At 39.9% G+C, this 26,960-nt stretch overlaps 1 protein-coding gene across 14 annotated transcripts in view; it reads left to right on the top strand.

Moving 5' to 3' along the window:
- Positions 1-26,960, top strand: part of MFF (mitochondrial fission factor) — a 34,227-nt gene that overhangs the window by 2,695 nt on the left and 4,572 nt on the right. The window contains exons 2-10 of one of the 14 annotated variants that reach the window (XM_047872299.1): positions 856-967; positions 1,784-1,961; positions 2,888-3,108; positions 3,945-4,114; positions 12,224-12,312; positions 15,625-15,699; positions 20,343-20,501; positions 23,891-23,923; positions 25,451-25,510. In XM_047872299.1, the coding sequence (XP_047728255.1) occupies positions 1,924-1,961; positions 2,888-3,108; positions 3,945-4,114; positions 12,224-12,312; positions 15,625-15,699; positions 20,343-20,501; positions 23,891-23,923; positions 25,451-25,510 (845 nt within the window). In that variant the 5' untranslated portion in view covers positions 856-967; positions 1,784-1,923. Of the gene's footprint in view, positions 1-855; positions 968-1,783; positions 1,962-1,998; positions 2,799-2,887; positions 3,109-3,944; positions 4,115-12,223; positions 12,313-15,624; positions 15,700-20,342; positions 20,502-23,890; positions 23,924-25,450; positions 25,511-26,960 lie in introns of those variants that run through there. The other 13 variants (XM_047872304.1, XM_047872305.1, XM_047872303.1 and 10 more) reach the window with 13 other exon arrangements.

Here is a 26,960-nt window from a genome sequence, read left to right as displayed (position 1 = left end):
GATTCTCCTAAGACCAGATGTTGCTATAGAATGAAATGTTGAGGCTCAGTGGGATGTACCAGTGGAAAGCCAGTAAGAAGACTGAAATGCAGTAAACGGAGGCGGGGGGAGGGGGAATAGCACATTTCAGGGATATAATGTTGTTTGGTGATCTTTGGCCCTTGCATATTATTATAAAACTTCAATTTATAATGTCACAGTACGATAATCCTTTTGAGATATGTCTTTTCTGTGTCATAGTTGAAGATAAGCTTTTACTGTGTTTCAGATGCACCCAAGAATTGCAAGAGGTTCTCTTCTAGAAAGATGCACAAAAATTGATAATAGAGGTTGCCCGTGGGGACCTGGGTGGTTATAGGATAGGATCTGGTGGGACACTGTATTTTCTCTGTGTGTTCTTGCATGTGCCTGTATTGCTGGTTCAAATTCAAACACTGAAGGAAAGTTGTGAATGAAATTAAATAAATAGGAAATTAAATTACGTATTGAATGAAAATAGCCGAATGAAAATTTAGCCAATACATTTGTTCCTCCTTTGTATGTGTATATGCATTTACACATAATTGTTAAGATTCTTTTATATTTAAATGCTTTTCATCTGCCACATCTTTCTAAATTCACATCAGAAATGACGACGGTTCTTTATTTTATCTTGCACTAACTGATGAATGGTTTTAGGGCCCTGGCTGTGGGACTAAACTTGGTGGTGCGCTTGTTAATTTTTTCTTTCATTATTGGCTTCTTAATGTAAGGTTGTATATCTTTGGTGACTTATCACTTAGAGGATTTCCAGCAATGCGTCCCTAACGTTGGTATCATGTCGCTTCTCAATTAACTCCTGTTTTTCTCCCTTAGGGACAAAAGTGGCTCTAAATCCAGCGTAGGCACCTTGAAGGAAGTTAAAGGATTTAATATGAACCACAGAAGCAGATAGTGCCGAATAGCAAGCAGCCACTGGTACACATTTGTGAGTAAAAATTTTGTCTTTTGCCTCTATTTTCTTAGTCTTTAAGCCATCTGCATGCCAGATCCTCAAAGTTCACACCTTTGGGTAAAGAATAAAGGAAGCAGTTTAGCGGTCGTAATTACTAATTAACCGCTTGTCCCTAAGTAACTTGTTGCTCCCTAAGCAACCTCCAAGAACTGTCCTCAGCATCTCATTGAGTGAGGTTGGTCAAGGGTAGTAACATATCTCTGACACGCAGGTTAGGAGATACCCCAGGTATGACTGGCCTTTACCCCAGGTATAACGGTCTTTAATTGTTATTGCCCTTGATTTATATATAATACTTTTTGCTGAAAATTCAGTATAATTTGGCTTTTGAAGTCATTTCCTTTTAAAGAAACCATTACTTCTACATCGGTTTTTTAGGCCACGTCAAGTACATTTACTTCTGACCTTTACGTTCTCGTCGTGATTTCTTCGTTTGTGTTGTGCTTGTCTTAAAAAAGAAAAGGACTTTTATTCCCCTTCAGAATATAACGATCAAAGGAGTTTTATGGCAAGATGTTTGTTTTTAATCTGACTTCACATTCTTCTATATATTTGATTAGCTTTATCCCGTTTGCAAAATCATAAAATAGTGACTGTGCATAAAACCATCTTCATGATTTTTCAGATGTAGAATAACTATTTAGTAGAAATGTGAAAAGTGATTTTGTGGATCAGGTCTTAGTAGATCATTTTAAGTGGATATTTACTTTTATTCATTTTTTTTTTTTTTTTTTTTTTGTAATAAAATGAATTGTGGAAATACTGATCTTTATTCTTTCTTTTTTACAGCTGGAAAAGCAGTCTTGGTGTTGTTATGTTCACCTCCAAAAAAGTTCAGATCTGTAGGGGAATTGTTGCATAAAGTAAACTGAACCACAGGGTAGCAATATTTTAATAGCTGTTCTAGATGTGTATGTACTGTGTTGCAAATGAGTGAAAGAGCAAGCAGTGATACACCAGTAGGAAGGTCAGTGACACTTTATTCAGTTGAGCTGCTATTATAGGCTTGAGAGACTGTGGCTTGAAAGCTGATCGCCATAGGCTGATCTTTTATACTTTCACCAGCACTTTGTGTATGGGGGGAGCTTTCTTCGGCATTTCCCCGAAGCATGGGTCCTTCTCTAATTTAGAAGGTTATTCCATGTGTCGGTACTGTCTCTCCCCTTAAAGGCATGTTATGCTTTTTAAAAATATACATGTAAATACAGTATTAACTGCAAATAAATGTGAAGCTTCTGATTCCCCCAAAATGAACGCATCCGTTAAGGATTTATTGCTACAGAGTCTATATTTGATGTTCATTGCATCTCGGTCACCAGGTATACATTTAGTAAGAGAAGTTTTAGTTTGTATTTTGTGCTTTTTAGGGGACTACGTTTTTTAAAATAAATTGAGAATTAGCCTTATTTACTTTATGAATCTGATTTTCATCATTAAAAGGTTTTATTTTTTTCATGCATGACAGCAATTTCTCATTTCATTTTTGGAAAATCCTAGCAGCTTTCCGTCAAATGATTGATTAGGAGATTTTAATTTAAGTTTTCTTTCAGACATTTTTGAATTATAAGCAGCATGCATATCCGTGCAGAGAGAAAGAGAGGAAGTGTGTGTGTGCATGCGCATTTGTTTTGTGGTTTACAGTGATTTAAAAACTTGCTCCTAAGCAATGTCTTCAAGGTGCAAATTCAGCTCATAAAGTGAGAAGGCATTCTGTTGAGGAAATCGTTTTCTTCGCTCTTTTGTTTTTGCTTTGTATGTGTTTGGTACTCGCAAAAGAGAAGGCCCCTTCTGCTCTTCCCACAAGGTACTGTCTTCTAACTTGGCCATGTTAGGAAGACTGGCATCGTAACATGTGGTCACACACACCCCCCATCTTTAAATTCTTGCCCACAGAGTGAGCGGGGCAGCATTTCCTTCTCCCCGCGCTGCTGAGATGGCGGAAATTAGTCGAATTCAGTATGAAATGGAATACACCGAAGGTATTAGTCAGCAGATGAGGGTCCCGGAAAGATTAAAGGTAGCGCCACCAAATGCTGATCTGGAGCAAGGATTCCAAGAAGGAGCTCCGAATGCTAGCGTCGTTATGCAGGTTCCAGAGAGGATCGTTGTGGCAGGTACCTGACGTTGTGTTTGTAAAGTTGCCGGATAAAGCTTTGTTTTTTGGGTTTTTATGAAAACTTCTGGGTCTTTCAAACTATTGTTTAGGAAAGGGGCTGGGCAATACAACTTGGCAGTATTTGCAAAATTTCTGTCCTAATAGGCTGAAATTTCACACAATATTTTTTAATAATGCAACCAGTTGACATATAATTTACATACATAAAATACGTGTGACTTCTAAGCATACGGCTCGATGAGTTTTGGCCAACATATATGCTCCTGTAACTGTCCACCACAGTCTAGCTATGGCACATGTTCATTACCCTGAAAGGTACCCTTGTGCCCCATCTCATTTAGTTCCTCCCCCTCAGTTCCAGGCTTTTTGAAACTCTTTCAAGTTCTTGCATACATCAGTTGTTCATTCCGTTTTACTCCTGGGTAGCATTCCACTATGTGAATACACCCCAGTTTGTTCATCCGGTCACCTACGGATAGAGATTTGGGTTGTTTCCTGTTTGGGACTGTTAGGATTAAAGCTGCTGTGAGTGTTGCCATACAAGTCCTTGTGAGGACGTGGGTTTTCGTATTCCTAGGAGTGGAATTGTTAGGTCATATTGTAAATTGTGTTTAACTTTATGGAAAACTGTCATGCTGTTTGTGAAACTGATTGTACCCTGTGATATTCCCATCAGTGATGCATGAAAGTTTTCACTGCTCCACACCCTTGCCAACACTTTGTACCATCAGTCTTCTCATTTTAGACATTCTAGGGGGTGTGTAATGGCAGATAGTCTTTAATAAAACCACTCTCTTTTTAAAACCTCCTTCCCTTCTATTTCGTTACTCCTAGGAAATAATGAAGACATTCCATTTGCAAGACCAGCGGATCTTGACCTTATACAGTCAACTCCCTTTAAACCTCTGGCACTGAAAACCCCGCCTCGTGTACTAACCCTAAGTGAAAGACCGCTAGATTTTCTGGATTTAGAAAGGCCTCCTGCAACCCCGCAAAATGAAGAAGTAAGTAGAGTTTTAATGTGAACTGAATTTGAAATAAGCTAGACCAAAGCGAATGGTAAAGAGGATTAAAGGCTATAAATCCTATCATTAGCAATATGTAATGAAAGCCTTCCACATGGACCGTTAAGTAGTATAGATTGTGGTTTATAGACAACCCAAGTAAGACATTATGCTATTTTTTTAGATTTAGATGTTATGTTTCAGGAGAATGGAAATTTTTTAGAAATCATTAACGTTCATATGGTCTAAAGGAAGAGGTTTTTGGGTTTTTTTTTGTTGTTGTTTATTTATTTATTTTGAGAGAGAGAAAGAGAGAGAGTGCACAAGCAAGGGAGGGGCAGAGAGAGAATCCCAAGCATGTTCCGTGTTGTCAGCCCAGAGCCCGACCCAGGGCTCGAGCTCACAAACCATGAGATCATGACCTGAACTGAATTCAAGAGTCAGATGCTCGACCCACTGAGCCATCCAGGCGCCTCTAGAAGGAAGAGGTTTTATGGCTAGGTGCTGCACCTTTAGCGATATAGAAAAAGATGAGATTAGCATAGGAAATGAACGTATGGCTTTGTTACAAAAGAAGTCTGGCAAATAGGGAAAGAAAGCTCTTTCTTTCCCTGGCATTACCTGTTCTCCCAGCTTGCTAAGACTTCTCCACCCAGCTGGTGTACCTGCGACAGTAATAGCCCTGCTGACCTGAATATGGCAGGAGGGACTTAATAAGCTGTTAGGAGCAAAGTTTAGATCTTGCCTCTCCCATTGATTCAGGGCCAATCTTGTAAAATTTCTTCTCTGTGATGATATTTATAATTGTAGCTTTTATATTGTAGCTTCTGAACTTTCGTGTTGTGCATTGCCTGTGGTCATTTTTCATATTAGTCCTTTCCAATGAGGGTGAAGTATCCATGTGACCCAGGGGAGGGAGTACAGTTTCCTAGTACTAAGTATGGCCTTTTCTTAGGTTGGAAATTTCTCCTGAGGTAACTGAGATTATTATACTCACAGGTGCCAGTTTGGACATTCTAGATTTGTGCTTGGTGCAACGCACTACATTTGAGCGTTCCCACAGTGGAAGGACATTAAGATACTTGTAGAATTATATGTAACAAACATTCTTTGAGCTTTTGTGTAAGACCCTTTTCAGAGAGATACAGTTCCTGCATAGTGGCATGAGTGCAGGGAAAGACCCCAACATTCTCAGAAGATACAAAGTTCTTTTTTTTTTTTTATTATTCGTTATTGAGAGACAGAGACAGAGTGTGAGTGGGGGAGGGGTAGAGAGAAGAAGGAGACACAGAATCCCAAGCAGGCTCCAGGCTCTGAGCTGTCAGCACAGAGCCCGATGCGGGGGTTGAATTCACGGACCATGAGATCCTGACCTGAGCTGAAGTCAGAGGTTTAACCAACTGAGCCACCCAGCCTCCCCGATACAAAGTTCTTAATAGCAAAGAATAATGAAAGGTATGAATATCAAGTGAGACAAGAGAGAGGCCCTGCTTCCTGGCCCCCCAAAAGTGCCCAGTGGAAATTACTGCCTGGATAATAGCGTCGTGGAGTGAGGATTCTACCAGGGGGAAACGTTCCCTTTACTACTCTCAAGTTTTGTTTTCCTTTTGATCTTTCTGTTCTCACTATTTTAGATACTTACTGTGCACTTGGTGAGAATAAGTGATTGAAAACAAGTCAGGCACTTTCCTGAGTGATTACTCTTTTTTTTAAGCTTATTTATATACTTTGAGAGAGAGGAAGAGAGCACACACAAGCAGAGGAATGGCAGAGAGAGAGGGAGAGGCAGAGATGGGGAAAGAGAGAAGAATCCCATGCAGGCTCCATGCTGTCATTGCAGGGCCCAGCGTGCAGGGCCCAACCGTGAGACCATGACCTGAGCTGAAACCAAGAGTCAGATGCTTAACTGACCGGGTCACCCTGGCACCCCTGAGTGATTGCTTTTATATTGAGTGAGGAAACAAAGTTTACCAGAATTGCCCTCAGTAGACCTAGGTTTTAGGCCTATTACTCCTGCAATAATTGTGATATTAAGTCACATGTGATAAGTGTCCAAAGTGTATAGCATTGGAGTGAAAAACTTCAGCTGAGAATTAGACCTGATTTTGAAGGCTGACTTTGCTACTTATTAATGACATAACCTTGGATAAATTATTAAACAACTCCAAGGCTCATCTCTAAAAGAAAGATCGGAATAATGCCAAGTGCTTAAGATTATTACGAGAATTGAGTATAATGCACGTAGTGTGTTTAGCACATGTTCTAACAACGTTTAAATATTATTGCTGTAAAATTGAAATCGTGTGGCAGGTGCCAAATCCTGAGGTGTGAGAGAGGAGTTTCTGAGACAGTATCAGCTGCCTGTTGAAAGGAGAGCAAAGGTAATGATGTGTACTTTGAGTCCGTAGAAAGGTCAGGCAGCTCTCCTGACCGTCAACCTCTTGACCAGAGGGAAAGGAGAAAGGACCAGAGTTCTAGTTACTTCTAGAAGATGGATTGAAAGAGGAGGGCTTTAAAGCCCTGAGTGCTCATCACGTTGATGATTCCTTCGGATGCTAGTCAGAATCTATCAAGTGAGATCCCCTGAATTGTTTACTCTGTAGTAGTCATTTTATAGCACGTGCCAAGGTTTCTCAACCTTGGCACTGTTGACGTTTGCACTGGATAATTCTTTGTTGTGATGAAGGCTATCCTCTTGCACTATAGAATGTTACCAGCATTCTTGATCTTTGTCTGCTAGATACCAGTGGAATCCTCCATTAGAGACCAGTGTATCTGATAGCCAAAAAGGTGGAAACAACCCAAATGTCCATCAAATGATGAATACGTACACCAAGTGTATATCCGTATAGTGGAATATTATTCAGCTGTAATAAGGAATGAAATACTTACACGTTGTGTAACATGGTTGAACCGTGAAAACATCATGCTTCATCAAAGAAGCCAGACAGCAAAGGCCACATATTTTATGAATTCCACTTTCATGGAATTTTATGAGTCCCCTTATATGAAGTATCCAGGAGAGGCAAATCCACAGAGAGAGCAGATCAGTGGTTGCCAGGGGATTGGGGCGGGGCGGGGTGGGGTGGGGGGAGGAATTGGGAATGACTGCTTAATCACTGTAGGGTTTCCTTCTGGGAATATGATAAAAATCATAAATGATTTTTATTATGACAGTAAACGATAAAAATATTCTGTGACTGGGTAGAGGTGATGGTTACACATTGTGAGCCCTTTAAGTATACTGTCTTGTAGTTTCAAATGGCGAATTTTATGTTATGTGTGCTTTATCACAATAAAAAGAAGGGAAAAATTCTAGTCATTGCCAAATGTCCCCTTGGGGGCAGAATCACCCCCAGTTGAGAACCACTGGCCTATGGCAAGAAAGGAGACTATGAGAAGGTGGCTTATATAGAAGGCTATAGAAATTGTCTAAAATGTATCTGACACGAGGGATAAGTTTGCAGAAAGTAACCACTTGAATTCTTAAACTGGCTTGAAGAATCCAAGGGAACCCATGCAAGAGGGCTTCAAGCGTGAAGGGGATAATCCCCCAGCACAGACAGGGTTTATAAAACCTGGGGGCTTGGCTGATAGAGAGGAAATTGATGAACCCTTTCAATATGCCTGATCGGTCCCAGTACTTAGGAAGCAACTGTGGGACAGACCACTGCTTTGATGATTCTTCCTGAAGAAACTAATAAAGGAACTGAGCAGTAAACTGATCTGGGTAGCAAACTGCAAAATACCCAAGTCAAGGCAGTCCTCTGTGTTCTTAGCATTGATCAGGCAGTGTGAGTGAGGAGGGAGGGGGCTTTGACACCAACAGCACCCCTCCTCAAAACGGGGTCCAAATGGGAGACAGCAAGAGGAGATCTTCCAGAGAACAAACAGAAAGACGTATGAAGAAAAAGCGTTGGAAAATTAAGGAGGCTTGACGCTGCCTTGAAGAGGCGTAACCCCATCACAGATATGGATTCTGTCAACATATCCTATCAGTCACAACAACATTCTTTGAAAAGATCAACTGTGGGGCACCTGGGTGGCTCAGTCGGTTAAGAATCTGACGTCAGCTCAGTCATGATCTCACGGTTTGTGAGTTGGAGCCCACTGGGCTCTGTGCTGTCAGCGCAAAGCCCACTTGGGATCCTGGGTCTCCCTCTGTCTCTGCCCCTCCCCTGTTTGCGCATGTGCATGCGTGTGCGCGCTCTCTCTCTCTCAGAAATAAACATTTTTTTAAAAAAAGAAAAGGTCAAATGTAATAATTGCAAGAGCTTTGTGAGAAGGCCATTGAAGTAGAAAGAGGAAACAGATTGGACTAATGACAGGTAGTAAGAGTTTTTGCCTGAATTGGCAACTCCTACTTCCAGAAAGACAAGTAGAAGAATGCCATCCATTTTTGCAGTAAATCTTTGCAAAGGCACTAAACCCCAACATACCCAAGAAATGTCAAGAGTCAGAGAAGCCCTGTGAGGGGAAAATCAGTTGGCCTGTATAAACTCTGACCTGGTCTTAGAAAAGAAGAACGAAGACAATGAATGTTTTCAGAAAAGGAGCTACGTCCAAGCCGTCATCAGATGGCATCCGCAGGATGCCGCATTTGATAGCAGCCACATACAACGTGTACAGCTGGAGCTCAGGGACTAGGAAAGGCACATCCAGCCAGAACAAACCTCATCCAGGATTACACTTGGAAAGCATCCGCCCAAGAAGCTTTCATGAGGGTTAACACAAAAGCCCTAGGTCTGTTAAAATCGCAGGTGGCTGTCAGTGCTACGTGATGGTCCAGTTCAACTGATAGGACAACCTTGAGGCTGGGAAGTGAAAGAACATAGCTGACCTGAAGTGTACTGAGTAACCCAGTCAAATGGCGCATCCCAAAACAAATGGAGAAGGACTCCTAGGCGCTCAGTGAATACTTAAAAGCGTCCTGTATTAGCTCGGAAGCTGTTGAATGTGGGACTGATCACCATTCCGTGACGGTTTGCTTAGCTTCCTTTTCTTTTCCCTCCCGTGGAAAGAGGCCTGGGTCTGAGCAGAATGGAGCAAAAGGGAGAGAAGAGGGAAAAAGTGAGAATCGCCTAATTGTGTATACGTATACATATTCATCCGTGGACGGTTCAGAGAAGTGCACTCAGATCCTTTGTGTGGCCACTGTTCTTGGCCCTCTTAGCCCAGGCCTGCTCTGTTCACTGTGGGCACACGTGCCACGGTCCCTCCCATGACCTTCAGTCGCCATCTCAGCTCTTCTCTCCAAACCTCGTTATTTTACACCTTGCACAGTGAACCTGTTTGGGAGGGAGGGCGGTTCAGCCCATCTCACGACGTACTTGCACCTCCTCCAGTAAAAATCCCATGACAATTCACAGATGCATGTCTCTGAGCTGTCACTTTAAAACAGAGATCAGTACCAGGGAAAATACTAAGGCCTCTGAGCAGGTTCTTAAAAGGGCAGTCAGCTCTAAATGGACTAAAAGAACCAGCAAACAAAGGCCTAGAGGACAGTCATTTATTCATTTGTTCAGAATTTATAAGCACACTAGAGGGAATTTGAAGCCTTACTACCAGGCACAGAAGATCCTATGACCTAACCTCCCCAGGAAGTTACCTGAAGCTAGGAAGCTACTTTTCAGCTCCAGGAGTGAATGCAAGTTTTTAAATGGGTAATCTGTGCTGGTTGGTTCTGAATGAGGTTTAAGAGCCCTGAGTTGTCAACTAGATCTCAATAAAGCTGGGGGGGAAAAACCCTAAGTTTTAAAAATAGAAGCCTTAGATTGAAGAAACAACCGCCATGACTGAACTAAATGTGGAAATTGTTCAAAGATAGTGTTCCTTATCACCTCAGGCAGTGTCTACGCACTTTGGTTAAAGTTACAGCATACAATTTGGTCACATCCGAAGGCATAACAGATACATGCTTTTGTGAGAAGTTGCTTTTCTTCCCGATATGGCAGTAATATCAAGCTTAGGGTTCCTGTGAAGTTCTATTTAAATCATATTTCAAATGGTGAAAATAACAGACTTAGGATCTTCTCGTTTCCAGGCTGTGTTGAAATTATAGACATAATGTTTGTCTTCTGTCGTTTCCTGTCCTGCTTAATCTTAGTTCTTATAGCACAGCAGCAGGAATGGTTCTGATTTAGTAGGAAATTCACCTTGATCACTGTAATCTGGAAGGGCTGTTCCCTAGGGAAGGCAGGTGCAACCTTGCCATGGGCAGGAAGGCAGGTTTCAGTGGGATCCTCGCCAATCAACCCGGTACTGCTCTCTGTGAATGAAGTGTGCTTAGTGTACTTGGTTGTGGAGGTGTGTGTGGGAGGGAGATAGAGGTGTACCATGTGTGTATATGATATGTAGCTCTAAAGCAGTTCTCATTTTTCAGGGCCCCTGGGTGGCTCAGTTGTTGAGGATCCGACTTCCACTCAGGTCATGATCTTGCTGTTCAGGAGTTCGAGCCCCCCGTCAGGCTCTATGCTGACAGCTTGAAGCCTGCTTTGGATCCTCTGTCCCCCTCTCTCTCTGCTTCTCCCCCTGCTTGCATTTCCTCTCTCTCTCTCTCTCCCTCTCTCTCCCTCTCTCTCTGTCAAAAATGAATAAACATCTTAAAAATACATTTTAAAAATAACATAATACTTATTTTTGGTTCAACTTTCTTATTTTTGGTTCAATTTTCTTCCAGTAGGCTCCACCCTGACCCCTTTTCTGTTGTTAGAAGTGTTTTTTTTTTCCTTTGTTTGAGTGGGTCGATGGTTCATAACAATAACCAGATCTAAACCATTCTCTGAAATTATACACTGTGTATTGTGGTTTTCAGTTTTGTTGGCATGAAATGAGGATTTATTCTCCATTGAAGGTGCTTGTAACCTGATTATCTACTCCCAAGATTTTTTTACAAGCATCACTGAATACTGATTTGTATTTTTTAAAATCTTAACTTTGAAGTCCATTGCTTCACATACCAATTGTCCTTTACAGTAAAGTTTACTTTTTTTTTTTTTTAAACCATGAAGTTGCCATAGCTGTTTCTAGTTAAAAAAAAAAAAAAGATCCTAAACAAACAGGAAAGTTAGTGATTACCATTGTTCTATTGCTGTGTAATAAACCACCCTGACTTAAAACAAAACAAAAATTTCATTTTGCTCACAGGTTCTGTGCGTTAAGAAGGTGCAGCAGGCATCGTGGGGAGAGCTTGTTTCTGTTTTACCATATCTGGGTCTAAGCGAGGAAGTCTCAAAGCTAGGGACGACTCCACAGCTGGAGTCTACAGCCCTCTGCCGGCTTACTCCCACGTCTGTCCATACAGCCTGTTGTCTGGGACTCAGCCCAGCCAAGGTCACTGACTGGTGCACCTACCCACGGCCTCTCTGTGGGACTCCTGGACACCTTCACGTCATGGTGCCATGGTTCCAAACTTGAACAGCCTAGAGCAGAAAGTCAGAAGCCTTATTGTTTATGACCTAGTCTCAGAAGCCACATTGCATCATCTCTATAGCAGTCACCAGCCCACCCAATTTAAAGGAAGGGAACATAAATCCTACCCCTTAATGGAAAAGGTCAGTGATACATTTTGTCAGAAGAGTGTGTGGGGTGGGAGACTGTGGAGGTCTCTGGAATGCCGGAAACTTTAAGCTAGTGTTAGCTTTTTTTTCAGTCTAGTTTTTACATATCCAACCAAATCTGAATTTGTGTTAGCCCCAGAAGCCTGGAACATTTGTTTGTAACACAAGTACATCCCATTTCCTATAAAATACGTGCCTTTAAAAACTGTTGTAAAGTGTTCTTAATTAATGGAAGTGTATTATTTAAATTATAGTAAATAGAAATATAATCTTACCAAGTAATGTGGATACTTAAATAGAAACCAGAAGTACCTTTTCACGAGGTAGATAAGCATTCCTAAGTTTATCCGCATGATAATAAGTAGGGTTGTGTTTTTTTTAACCTGTTTTCAATACTCCTGTTTAGCAACAATTCTTGGTTCTGTGTTCTTTGTAAATTGTAAGTTTTGTGAATAGCCTTGGACTGAGGTTCTTTGGATGGTAAGTAGCTCTACTAGGCTCCTGACAGTCTTTTCTGTTCCTTTCCCCCTCTTTGTGCCGAACTGAACAGATCCGTGCAGTTGGCAGGCTAAAAAGAGAGCGCTCCATGAGTGAGAATGCCGTTCGCCCAAACGGACAGCTGCTCAGAGCTGACTCAATGTGAGTACAACACGGGGAACTGTGTCTCCTGCATAAGTTTTCAACATCCAGTGTCCTGTCATTTTCTACATAAGTTACTTCTTTTTTTCTTAACTCTCAAATAGTTTTTTAAAGAGGAAAAAGTGTGCATTTTGTGCCTAAGAACCTGAGAAAAAAGTAAATAATTTGCTTTTACATGTTTGAAATCTGTTTGACATTTACATCAGTTTTCCATTTTTTGCAGTTATTTTTAGAGCCTTAAAATACGTCATGGGAGTTTTCCAGTAGCATTCCCCTCTTCTACACATATGACAGAATTCTAAAAGTCTGATTTACTTATTTTGGGAATTGCCTATAAAGTATACTTAGGAAAAGTTGATAAATGTTAGTGCTCAGTTCTGTGCAGCCTTCGGGAATGTTTACCTAGGGTGTAGATTGGAACAAAAAAACCAAAAGGAAACACTTGAAGCAAATGTCTTTGTTTTCAAGTTACTCAGTTGGTCATAAGATTGTGAACTAGCCCTTCCAGCTCGGCTACTGAAAAAAATTTTTTTAATGTTTGTTTATTTTTGAGAGACAGACAGAGCATGAGTGGGGGAGGGGCAGGGAGAGAGGGAGACAGAATCAGAAGCAGGCTCCAGGCTCTGAGCGGTGAGCACAGAGCCTGACACGGGTCTCGAACTCACCAGCCGTGAGATCATGACCTGAGCCCAAGTCAGACGCCCAACCGACTGAGCCCCCCAGGCGCCCCATTCTGCTTCTACTGAGCCGTGGTAACCAGTGTAAGCACAGGCAAGCGAATTGCTTTACTTCCCAGGATTATTGTTTATCTCTCTGCCTACTGAGTCATCGAATTGTTAGATCCATTTCATTTTCCAAAAATACGAGTCTGTTGTTTCAAAGGCCAGGTAAACTTGTCTTTCTCATTTGGCTATGTTACTGTCTTCTGATCAAAGCTACCCCACTATGAGATGTTTTAGATCAGGCACATGGTTTTTTGTTGTTGTTTCATTAAAATTAGTGGGTTTTTACACATACAATATCCCCTTAAAATCTGGTCAGAATTTTAAGTCTCACATCCATTGGTGATTGTGGCATTTTTAAATAGATGATTTAGGTTGCTTGTGTAAATTAAGGTATCTTCTTCTTTACATTTTCAGTCAGTTTTCATGAACTCCTTGTTCACGAACCACATCTGATGCCAGGCATCATGTTAGCCTCTCCGGGAACTGCAACAGGATCAGGAGATGGGGCGTCTCTCTCGGAGTTTGCCAATCTGGACAAAAGCAAAGCACTTAAACGTATATTTAAGAGCACTAGAGCTCAGTACCATACTGGAGTACTCAGTACTGTGAACTGGAGCACAGCACAATATCCATTGGTGTCAGACCACATCAAGTGCTAGTTTGGCACTGACTGAAGAATACAGAGATGCCGAAGGGGCTTTGATAGGGTAGGAACTTTCTTATTTAGTGTTAGGCATGGAGGAGAACTAGACGTGCTTTCGTTTCGTGGGGAATCTTGAAATGTGTCCTTAAGTAGCTATAGTTACTCTGGAGGGTTATGTAAGTAGACAGTAGGTTAAAATGAATATATATCTCCCTCCGAAAATACTTACCTGACAAGTTCAACCATTAATATAAAAATTTTTATGGTAATTATATGTTTTCCTGGAGATGCCTGGCTGGCAGTGATGGCAGCCGGTCCGTGAAATCCATTTTCCTAGTACATTTCCCAGTATATTACCCAAATGGTAAAAAAGACGACATAGTTTATGTCTAAGATGGCTTCTTGAGATTTAGCACCTGTCAGAATGATCAAGGGCTTTTGTTATTTTCTACTTGTAATCTTTTTCAAGGCAGCAAAGGTTTCTCATCAACTTTTCCGTTCTTCATATAAGCCACATATCTTCATATAAGATGTGGCTGATTTTTTAGGTCTTTTTTTTTTTTAAGAATTTTTTTTAATATTTATTTATTTTTGAGAAAGAGAGAGCACAAACGGGGGAGGGACAGAGAGAGAGACACACACACACAGAATCTGAAGCCGGCTCCAGGCTCTGAGCTGTCAGCACAGAGACTGACGCGGGGCTCGAACTCGTGAACCGCAAGATCATGACCTGACCCGAAGTAGGACACTTAACCGACTGAGCCACCCAGGCTCTCAGGTCTTTAATTACTTTGAAATTTCATATTAGATAAAAACAGGTCTATTTTAGTATAGCATTATTTTTTTCTTTTTTTCCACAAAATGTGTAATTATTGGTAGCTGAGTTTGGTTGAAGAGAAAGGAAACAGTTGTATTATGTATGAAAACCAGCCTAACGAGGCTACTATTAGAGTAGATAATTCGTTTGTAGGAATTTTTGCAGTTACCTAAGTTCCTCATAACAGAGAAGATTAGCAGAGTCAACTAATCCTTGCTTTTGTATTTAAGTTGCCTTAATGGCGCTTTCTAGATGTTTAATAAAACAAAAAATGTTTTAATGTTTGGTAGTAAAGATAGAATGAATATTTAATTCTGCATTTTCATAGTGAAATTCTTAGATTACATAACCATACTTTTTTGTATGGTAATTATGTATATTACCATATTCTGGTAAGATACTTAAGCATTTCTCTTAAAGAGAATCTTTTTAAAAATATATATATTTATTTATTTTGAGATAGAGAGAGAGAACCCCAAGCATGCTCCGTGCTGTCAGCACAGAGCCCCATGCAAGGCTCGATCTCATGAACCATTAGATCATGACCTGAACTGCAGTCAGGAGTCAGATGCCAACTGAGCCACCCAGGCACCCCTACTTAAGCATCTTTTTGTTAATAATGTAACCTGGCTTTTTCTTCCCCTTCCATTATTAATTTCAAAAATTTGTAGTTGAATTCATCTTTAAGAATCTACGTTTAATTAACATTAGGAATTTTATACAATGAGCACTATCACATATTTGGTGTTAGTGATGCAGTAAGGACGAAATTGTTAATTTATTATAAAACAGCAATATTTTACTTCCACTAAAGTAATTATTAAATTCTTGCTGTCTTCACCTATTTTGGTCTCTTCTTTGTAATGTACAATTAATTATGTGTCATGGTCCGTGAACCTTTGCCTGCCTCCACTTTAGTTTATTCCTTGGCTTTAAGAGTAAAAGCGCATGTAGACATGGGAGCAGAAACACTGGCCTCCGTTTTCTTAATCGCTTTCCAGAGACAGTAGAATCGATTATTGTCAGCTATTGACACAAAAATGAATTCTGACCAGTAGACTTGTATCTCACTTTTTCTTTGTGTTATGAAAGCCGAATATGTAAAAGAAGCATAATTATTGTTCAAGGTGGCACAGATCATATTCTGCCCCAAGAAATAAAATGTCAAGGTTCCAGGCACCAATTTCTGCACCGGAGTACACGTAAGAATTTCTCTGCTCTGCTTTTCACAGCTAGGAGTTGTTTTAATTTTGCAGGCTTATGTTGTACTAATATTTCGCCAAGTAATTATCATATAATACCCTAATGCTCGTACTGTTTGGGCTTCTCAGTTCCTTGGTGTTGGGATTTCTCAAACTATCCTTTACACATTTTGTTAAGGAAAAAAAAAAAAAAACTAGACCAATTAAGGAAGTTAGGTATGATTTGGAGTGTAATAGTGAAAATAAAATGGAATAACCAAGCATCATTTTTTATTTTATTTACCTTGCTTTTTGGTGGGCATATTAATTCTGTACAGAGTCAACTTAACCAGCTTCAGTGATCCCAACTTTTTCAGTTTTAGCACCCATCTTTTCTTGCTTTCTTATTTTGATCCAGAAGGAGGAGTCTAAGAGTGGTTTGTCATTTAGGGTTTGTTTTTGTTTGTGTTTTTCTTAGTTCCGTAGATTAAAATTATGCTTGGAAGAATGTTTTGAGATCATTTAAACCTACTCTTTCTACCAAAAGAAGGTGCAGGAGTGACTGGCCTGTTGTGGGGATATTTTAGTGCATAGTACAGGAACTCAGCAGCTGATGCGGTTCTTAAGCAACAGAAATCACTCTGGCAACCAGTGATGTTTTTCTTCTTCTGGTTCTTTTATTGTGCTTCTTGGAACCAGTAAGTTGCCTTAGACAGTGGCAACAAGTTAAGGTTTTCTATTTAAAGTTTCAAGAGAAAGGGCACAAACTTTGTGTTTCCATGAACATCTTTTTCTCGCTCTTTTCACAATTTTACCTTTTACTGTCTTCTGGAAGAGGTTGGAGCCTCACCAAAGACGTTACCCTCACAGTTTGAGAAAGTCCATGGGAAAGAGGTACTTGACTCTGGACTTACCTCTTAATAATGACAAGTAAATTTTCGTTTAAATTTTGGTTCTGATATTGGCTAGTGTTGTTTACTTCCCATTCATGCAGTAGGATTTCATATAGGCATCAGGCAGAGCTATTCCTGGTGAAATTATATGGTAAATATCAGAGCTGTCCTCAGAATTTCCTAATCTTTTACAAAAGAAGAAGTTGAGGCTTTGCCGTTTTATAACATTAGTAGGAATCAATTTATTGTCAAAGTGCAATTGTATTAGATTACTAATCAGATAACATTTGCTTAAATAATCCCAGTGCCTTGGCAGTATGTTGACTTTTTTGCTTTTCACAGTAGTTCCCTTGTCAAAACAAAAAGTCACTGCACCTTGTTTGGGTGGATGAGTGGACAGAGATGAAAATCCTAAAAGCACCGTTTCCCTCCACAGCTGATGCCAGTGGTGGACATTCTAGCCAGCATCAGGCTGATTGCTAAAATGGACTTACTCTTTCCTGTTCTTAAATTTGTCTGTTTGTAAACCAAAACCAAAGGCTGCTTTGAAGGCTTGCTTTGCAAGGCTGCTTGAATCTTTAAAAAAGAAAAATGGCTGAAGTATCCATTGCTTCTAATTAGGGTAACTTTGGTCATTTGTGATTTAATCGTTTGGTGCAACTATAGATGAAAATAAAAGTTAACAATCAAGGGCATTGCATCTATACATATACTGCCCAAAGTGTTCAACAGTTTTAAAAATAGTTTCTGTTCTGTTTTTGGTGTTTATGCGAAGGATTACCATATAAATACTGGAAAGTTAAATTTCTTACTAATCTTTAAAACTTTTGAGAAACCGCCAAAAGTCCAAATATGCTTTTGATGTTGGTCTTTGATAAAATAAATATCTTTACTAGTATTGATAAAGGCTTAATTTCATCTTTTTCTACATAAAATATTTTTTCTTAAGATACAATTAAGGATCATTTAAGTTTTTTTCATTTTTTATCATATTCCAATTTTCACATGATCATGCATAGAATCTTAGAGATCTTATACACTTTTTCATTAAATTTTTAAAATATTGTCAATATTTACTTATTTTGAGAGAGAGCATGTGCACATGTGCGTGCAAAAGGGCTTGGGGGCAGAGAGAGAATCCCAAGCAGGCTCTGCGGTGTCTGCACAAAGCCCAATGCAGGGCTTGATCCCAGGAATCATGAGATCATGACCAGAGCCGCAATCGAGTAGATGCTTAACTGCCTGAGCCACCCAGGTGCCCCTGGACGGTTTTAAAACTCAACCTTCTGTGCATTCCCTCCCAAGAATTCTTTGCAGTTATTCTGAAATTAGTTTATGCTTGACTACTTGATAAATTACCAACTGATCTCCTGTATATGGACAGGAAGTACTTGCACTTTGAGAACTTTAAACAAACAGTACCTACTGTTCTTGACAAAATCTTTTCTCTCAAAGGAAGTAACCCTTCTTTAGTTTTTAGTGGACAAAAAAATCCATCATACTTCTGTCCTGGATTTGGATTTAGTTTATTGCCATTATTGCTCTAGGATTATAATTCTAAATGGTGATTGTTAGAGATTTTAACACATTAGTGTGTAGCTGATTTATTTACTAATACGGAATGATACTCAAAGTGTTTGATTTAAGCCCCAAAATGCTAAGATAAAAATTTTAATTACATCAAAATACTGTACTGATTAGTCTTTTACAATTTTCCTAAGTAAATTTAGCCAGGTTTGTTGGACCTCTGTCAGGAAGAGTATAAGCTGGATTGTTTGTTTACGGTAATGCATAACTAGTACATTTTCATTCCTGCCTCTGGTGACATTTTTCTGACATGAATTCAGTCTGCTGTCTCACAGAGAGCAAGAACTTGAGGTTTTCCCTCTGCTCCCTAAAGAACTCTGATACAAGGCTAGTACCTAGACTTTGTATCCCAGATAACACTGATTTTTTTTTTTTTTTTTTTTTTTTATTCTTCTTGGATGCTCAGTATGGGTTTTGCCAAGTACCATGGGTCAGTTGGTAAGTTGGCTTATGTATATTCCAGAATCTCTGGACAGATGTTTAGGGTAATCATCCATGAGCCTGTACCTGAAAATTTGCTCTTATCTTGGCAGCATTAGGCCAAATTCCTGTAGGGAATCAGCCCTGATAAATTAATTTCTCAATATGCATAGATATGGCTTAGATCTTTCTCTTCTAAGTAGTCTGGAAAACAGGGTTTTCATATTTATAATACTTCTTGCTTTGGGTCACTAAGACATTCACAGTTATTCACAAAATTGTGGACTTTTTTTTTAAGTTTATTTTGAAAGAAAGGGAACAAGCAGGGCTGGAGGGGGGTTGGGGGGTGGGGGGAGAGGGAGAGCGGAAGGGAATCCCAAGCAGGCTCACGCTGCCAGGACAGAACCTGATGTGGGCCTCAGACTCCCGAACCTGTAAGATCATGACCTGAGCCAAGATCAAGAGTCAGATGCTTAACTGACGGAACCACCCAGGCATCCCTGTTTTTAATGTTCTAGGGACTCTGGGTATAATATCACATGTTAGTCCTTTCAACAGTTATCCCACTTATGTTGTGATTTCCAAACAAAATGCATGTTAAGTTAGAAAAGTTTACATAAATCAAAATAAAAGATTTTTCTCTTTTCAGCTGTTCACTGCTCCACCTTTCATTCTTTTGGGTGAAATACACAAGAGTGAGGTTTAACCCAAGGTAGTTTTGCCCTCACATTGAGAAAAAGTTTTGAGCCCACATCCCAGGGTCACAGTCCTTTTGTTGCAACAAAGCCTCTTCATGTAACAAACCAGATGCCAAGCAAGTCCTGGTATCACTTAAATACCTCACACAGCTGACATTAAACAGCTCTCCGAAAATACACCAAGCTCAAGAGTGGATGTTCGAACGATAAAATTGTTTCATTCAAATATGTTCAGCTTTTAAGAAGCCTTGGCAGTGGAGCCAAAGAAATTGTGACTCTCAGCTTACATCTGAAAGAGTGATTAAGGTTACTGTCACCCGGAAGCCCAGAAATGCTGCCTTAACATCCATCTGGGTAATCTAAGAACTGTCTTGCCTCTCTGTTCACTCTCTGCACAGAATCAGGAGTGGTTTTATGTTTCAGTCATTTAGCTAGAGAACATGTGCTTTAACATAATGAAGCTATCAAAATGCTTTTGTCGCAACCTTCTGAAACTTGAATTCGGTTGAAATTTACGCATCATACCCTCAGCTCGCTTCATTGTCTCTGTGAAAGATTGGAAATGGCGTTTTCGTGGGATCACTCGTGATTCATGTGTTTGAACCCTGACACCTGTGTCCCAGAACTCTCTGTCCTAATCTCCTCACCACCCGTAAGTCACAGGGCAGTGCCGGTTGCTAGACGTGTGACTTGCTGGATGGGAAGACACACGGCGACTAAAGAATGCCGCTTCTCCAGAGCTCGGCGTTGAACACACTGCTCACTGTGGTTCTCTTCCCGCTGCAAAGTTGCCTCTCGTATTCAGTTTGTTCAATTTGATGTGTAAGGCTGCACGGTCACGGGCGTTGCATTGTAGCTGGTTTTTTTTTTTTTAAACAATTTAATATGTTGATGAACTTGCTTGCTTTGACTGTTTTCCTGGGGGAGAGGGAAGGGTGGGAAAAGGGGCAAGACAACGAAGGTAATTTTTTAAAGGACGAAGTGTTTGGGGAAACTGCTCCGCTGAAGTTTCATAAGAGTCTGACTTGCGTGTTTTTCTCTTCGCTTGCTGTGCTCCCGGAAACAGTGTGACACCGGCGCCCCAACAGGTCCGGGCCTGTCTTCCCCAAACATTACCTGAAGGTGGAGCTAATCTTCCCTCCGCTCGAGGCATTTTGTCGCTTATCCAGTCTTCCACTCGTAGGGCTTACCAGCAGATCTTGGATGTGCTGGATGAAAATCGCAGGTGACTGGCCATCAGTGACTCTCGCTGCCTGTGTTGCTTTTTTTTTTTTTTTTTTTTTTTTTTGTTTGGCTCCTTGTTAGTGGACTGTGGTGTCTTCCTTTTGTGTTTGCACCTTCGTCTCTTCCTAAGATGCAGTGGCTTAAAACAACCTGCTTTGCTTTCTTTTAAATCGAAATTATTGTCCAAAATTCACATTTCACAAGATGCTTTTAGCTTCTCTTGAGTCAGGGAGAGTATTCAGTTAGTAACTAGAAACAGGAAGTATAATGATTTTTTTTTTCCCCCAAGGCTCTGTTGACCTAAGTACTTGACTCCACTGGAATATGCTGAGGCATACTGTCGGATGGAGTGTAGGCTGTTGGACTGAAGCGTACTGATTTTCTTTAGTGAGTCTTTTGGTTTCATCGTTGCGATACTAAGGTGGTTGGGCTGCCGAAGCCAAACTGACAAGACAATGTCAGTGTAGGTGCTAGGACACTTGTTTACTTTCCTTCTAGCTAGGGATTTCTGGGCCTGTACTGAAAACCCCAAATGCTGTTGTCTTTCTGATAATACTGATATTTTTCAGGATTGATAAGGTATCTCACTTTGGACATCTCCCAGTAAAATCGTCAGTAGTACACTTGGGCTTGATTTTTCCTTGCTGTTATTTCAGATATTTTGTGCCCTTGCTTCTTTACTACATAGTATTTTTTAAAAGATAAAATTGGGGGAGCTTTTTGGCATAGTGTGGGAAAGGCAGAGTCCGTTTCATTTCAACTCCAAACATTTTATCTAGTGACTCTGTGCGTCACCATTTGAATTTTCATGGACAGTTTAGTAGACTGTTAACTTTTGAAGAATTCCCCCCGTAAGTTAAGCTGGCCCTGCCAGTAAACCTTGTTTCTTACCTTAGGAACTGACATGTCTTATGGCTCAGTCCAAACAGACTTTCTTGTTGAATGCTTTTGATCGTCATGCAAGTCTCAGAGATTTTACTGTACTTCGTGAGCACTTGTCCATACCATCGACTGGTGTTTCTAAGCCTGCCCCGCGTTAATGTAGTGGTATACATTTGGGCCCAGCGACTTAAAGCCGCACCAGAAAGAGCTTAAAAGAGGAAGTTCATAGCAGGGGAAAATGATACATACATGTATATACATGTATATTCATGTATATGTGTGTGTGTGTGTTTGCATATACACATACATCCCTCTCCCCAAAGGTTTAGAACTGCCTCAGAATATTTGGAGCCTGTAAGAAGCAGCATGGAATCGGGGGGCCAGCCAGATTCAGTGTTGACCCACCCCACTGAATAGCTAGCTGCACAATGACCTTGGGCAAGTTGTCTAGCTTCTCTGGGCCTCGTTTTCTTCATCCGTTTAAAAAAAAAAAAAAACACCAGGCAATAATAGTATTACCTAGTTTATAATAGTATTATCTATAATCTAGTTTTCTAGATTCCCACCACCATCTTTATTTAAGATCTAGGTAATAATGGCCTCAAATTCTTTATTTAGGACCGTGGTAAGTCCTTCAAAAGGCATTGAATATAAAGTACCTGGCATTTAAGAACTGATATTCCCAAAGGCCTCTTTTCTCCTCCCTCCTTAAAGTAGATTTCTTCTTCACCAGGTGTCGTCTTTCACTTTTTAATTACAGTAGGTCCTTAGAAGAGACCAGATTATTAGGTCGAATTATATCATATCAAATGCTATTAACAGTGAAAATAGCTGAGTGAGGAAGATATTTATAAATTCTATATAGATTAAATAATTGTGACTTCACAAAGCAGTCCTTGCCCATTAATGGAAAAGAATTTTGCCTCAACTTCAAAAATAGAAAATCAGAAATCTTACTAATGTAGAATTTACTTTGTATTCTTTTATTACAAAAAACTGTATTGAGCCCTAAGTGAAGTTTTTAGTTATTAATTTTTCAATTATCATAAATTGATAGCTTTAAAATCCGTTTTTTTCTGGAAAGGAATTATCTTACTTAAATGAGATTTTAAAAATTCATAAAGTAATTGTATTAATAATTTTTTGCTCCTGGATACATACCATTAGTTATGTTACCTTGGAGCCTGGAGGGTTAGATTCTTATTAGTCTTATTGGATGCTTCCATTATTCAAAGGGTTTTTTTTTTTTCTTGCCTTTTTTTTAAATTGCATTTCAATCTTTTATGATCTAAATGTTGAACAAGATTTAATCAGAATTGTAAGTACCAAATCATTTTTTATTTCTACAAGAGAACTGTCTGGCATGACTTTGCAGATACAAGAAGTAGGAATGTGAAATTTGGATAATGTTCTACCTGCATGATTATTACAGTAATACTGCTTATAAAGTTTTAAGTGCTTTTATGTTCCTTGCTGTGTACATCATTTTTTCCTTTCTATTTTATTACGCTTTGGTGGTTATGCTCATGTAATGTCCTATCTTTGGTCTTATGCCTTTACCTTAGGTACAGTTACATTAAGCTAGAACTAATCAGCAGAAAGAAAGAAAAAAAGGAACTTACTGTCTGCCTTATTATTAAAAAATGCAGATTCACAGTTACTTCATGGAAGAACAATTTAAGGAACACTGTGGGAAAGTTTATGTACTATATTTTTGTTTTCTCATCTGATGAGAACTTACTTGATTTAAAACCAAGCTCAACATGAAGACAAAATCAAATCCTTGATACACGTGGGTCAGTGCTGTGCATTTGGAAAACTGAGGAATCAGAAATGTACCCAAACACCTCAGATAGGTGTGTTCTTTGAATTTAAAATGTTGCTGTGATTTAGTCCTTGGCTGGTCAGGAAACACTTGTGTCTCCTGACATCTGCCAGACCTCGGTGTTTCATTCTCCAACGCAAAATATTCACATTTAAAAAAAGAAACTTAATTCCCATGTTAAGAACATTATTTAAATATCAACAGATTAGTCATGCTTAGCATGCTTAAGTTTTATTTTTAGAAGGGGCTTGATTTTTTTTTATATAGTTTTTCGTGAGCAGATTATATTGGCTTTGAATGAATAGAATATGAAACCATGGTGTTTTAATTTGTATTTGTATTTTTGCAAGTATGCATATAAATATGTTACTGTTTATTTACTGTAGCAGTTTCCTTTTTTATTTTTTTACTAAAGAGACACATATTTTATTAAGTCAGACCATTTATTTACTCAAAAATGTCAATATACAAGTTAATGCTAGAACTTGGAGAGCCGTGGCTCTCCTTCCCTTTTGCCTCCTTAGTTACAAAATTATTATTGTTGAACATATTACCGGACTTAGAAAAGATTTCTTTTAATGTATTAAATCATACTTATGGTAGAAACTGGTACTTGAATGAAGTTTCTAACTTTGCCAAATACCTGTCTAATTTACTTTTATATTATATGTGTCAATTGCCAGTGTGAGAAGACAAAATGAAATACGTTGTGAAAGGTAACTGTACTATTTTCTGGCTCTGCATTATAGGAGGGAAATCTCTGGTGGCATATGTTGACTATGGCAGATCCATATTGAACATATTAGCGTGAATTCTTTAATAAAAGCTTTAAGTAGCACCCAGCAGCGGCTTCATTTACTTAAGCATTCTCAGACGAGCGTGCTATAAGATTGCAGTGAAGCAAGTTTTCCTAATGCCACAGAGTAATTAATTATAGGAGCAGAACGGGATGATTTAAAACCTGTTTCAGGCTTATGTGCTTTCTCACTGTTCTTTAGCCAGCACAATAGAAGTCTAACGTCTCCCCCACAGCCTCAGAATTCCTTATCCTGTAGGCTCCCGAAATTTCTTTAAGCACCAGTTGTGCCTCCGGGAAACGTACAAGCTAAACATGAAAATTGTCTTATATAAATTAACTTGGGAGGAAATAGTGATTCGTATTGTAGCCAAAGTTTTACAGCTGTACCAACTTAACGGAAAAAAACTAGTTCATTTGATATTAAACGTTGACTATAATTAAGCATTGCCTTGATACTTCAATGCAGGCAACACCCGACCAGTACTGAGAAAATGAGACACTTGAAATACAATGTAATAATTCTTAAAATCCTTCTATGGCCCCTGTAGCTCAGCCTCCTTTCTCTGGTCGCCAGTTACTGCTGATTGGTTTTTGGGCAATTGACCAGAAACCACAGGGAGTTTTTGTCTTCCAATTTTTAAAAGTGAAAGGTATTGGAAGGGTTACTGCTCACCTCGGTGGAGCACTCACTGCCCTCTAGAACCAGCGTATGTCCTGAGGCTGGTGACCGTCCCCACAAAGTGTTCCAGTTTAGCGCAGTCTTTTATTCCCAGCTGCCCAGTGTGCCGCTGCTGGGGGGGTCTCTCCGGAAGAGACGCGCAGTTTGGCTGTGCTTCTGTGCCGCACCCTAGACGTCCTCTGACGGCCTCAGCTCCAGAACCCAGGCTTGCAGGTTTGCTTCTGGGAGCCGAGGTTTGAATGAGATGCAGCTACAGTAGGATACGAGACGTGATTCCAACGAGTGAGGCGGGAGGGAAGGAGCCGTGGGAAATGGGACTTAACCTGGGCAGCTGACACCAGATGGGCAGCCGTGATCCTGCAGGTGCTACCCACCAGTTCCTGACACGCTTCCAGGGTTTCGGGTGATCTTTTCTTTCCGATGAGAAAAGGGAAATTACGCTTTTTAGACAGAGTTGTCCTCTCTCTTGAATTTCATAAATTAAAATATAAGCACCAAAGGGAAAAAAAAGTTTTACGCGGGTGCTGTCTTGTCACACGAGTTTCCTCTTGGTTCTTGACCTGCGGTAAAACCTTAAATTTATGAAAATCAAAAGGGAGGGCCTGTCCTGCAACGATCTTTAAAGTATTTGACAGATATTATATTGTATCACAACATACAATATAATCCTATTTGACATGTTTTTGTCTTGTTTTTGCTTTTATTTTATCACTTCTCTGTTTCCTGATTCTGTCTTGTGCCTTCTCCCGCAAAAACCTGCCTTAGACCCGTGTTGCGGGGTGGGTCTGCTGCCGCCACTTCTAATCCTCATCATGACAACGTCAGGTAAATTTTGAGACTTTGTACTTATCAGGCTAAACAGTTGACTGCCTTTGTATTTTGCATGTAGTAGCCTTGCCTTTGTGTTCTAGCTTGAACTGCTCACAGTTTTCCTCTCTGAGTACATCCTGGGTTTTCTCTGAGAACCCTGAGTCTAATCGTTCAGGACGTTTGCCAACCAGAGTTATGAAGAAGAATGCTTGGTGGTGAAGGTACCATGTGCACATCTGAGATATTTCATGTAAATACTGTTTTGGTAGCTTATCGAGGATCACGCTGAAACACAGAAAAGGCCGTCTTAAATCTTGTTTTATGTGCATCATTTTAATTGTTGGCTGAGGTTCTGTCTACCATTTCCTTTCTTGTTAATTGCCTGGGATGGCATTTGCCACGTGTAGATAAACGTGTGTATAAGGCATCGTCTTAAATTGGGGGAAATCAGCATCGACAGTCTAGACAGTTAAACGTTTAGAAAAGGAATTTAGTTCAAAGAGTTTTCATCATCTGTTGATTTAAGCTTTTCCCTCTTGTTTTCATTCCTTCAGACATGCTTAGCCTCAGTAATTATACCTTCCTGGCATGCACAAGGACAGATAGACTGGCACATACGAATGCTTAAGGTTCCGAGGTGCCAAAATTCCCATTTCCCATCATCTGGGGTAAAGAAAATTGCTTGGTATTCGCAGATACCGTTAACTGTAACTTTTTCAGAGCTAATTTTGTTCATTTTAAGCAGAAATGTATTACCCACGGCAGTAGACTTAAAACTGTCAGCATTATTTCTATGATGAGAGGAATCTGACACATTGATTTTTAGGCAGGAGAAGAGGGAAACATCAGTTTCTTAATAATACTGCATTCAGGTTAGAGGAATTGAAGAGTGTGTCCTTAGTGGTGCCTTACCCTCTCCTCTGCTCACCGGTTTCTTTCACGGTATCAGTTCAGGCCATTGTAAGTTTACTACCTTTGTATATTTCCCAGAAGTTGGAACTGGAAATTCGTGATCCTTTTCTCTTTCCCTGAAAGAACTTTCAGGCAGTGAGCTGACTTAACATTTCTTACAGAGATTTTAGTTCTGACAAATACAGCTTTTTATATCTGATCTATATAGCTCTTTTAATGTTTTTTTTCTATTGTAAGTTGAATTATATATGTAAGGCCTTTTGCCATATCCTTAGATTTCTTTGCAAATGAAGATTTCCTTCACAGTTGTTTAACACCTTATTTAATTTAGGATTTAAAGTGAGTAATTCCCATCACTTGTATTTCATTCTGCGTTCAGTCTGGGGTTCCTTTACCTTTGAAGCCATTGCTTCTCCCCCCCCCCCAGTTTAAATTTTTTTTTAATGTTTATGTATTTTTGAGAGAGAGAGAGAGAGGGCGCGCGAGCGCAGGGAAAGGGCAGAGAGAGGGAGACACAGAATCCAAAGCAGTCTGCAGGCTCTCAGCTGTCAGC

This window comes from Prionailurus viverrinus, chromosome C1 (assembly GCF_022837055.1).
Source record: "Prionailurus viverrinus isolate Anna chromosome C1, UM_Priviv_1.0, whole genome shotgun sequence".
NCBI lineage: Eukaryota > Metazoa > Chordata > Mammalia > Carnivora > Felidae > Prionailurus > Prionailurus viverrinus.
This window is presented reverse-complemented; position numbering and strand designations above follow the sequence as displayed.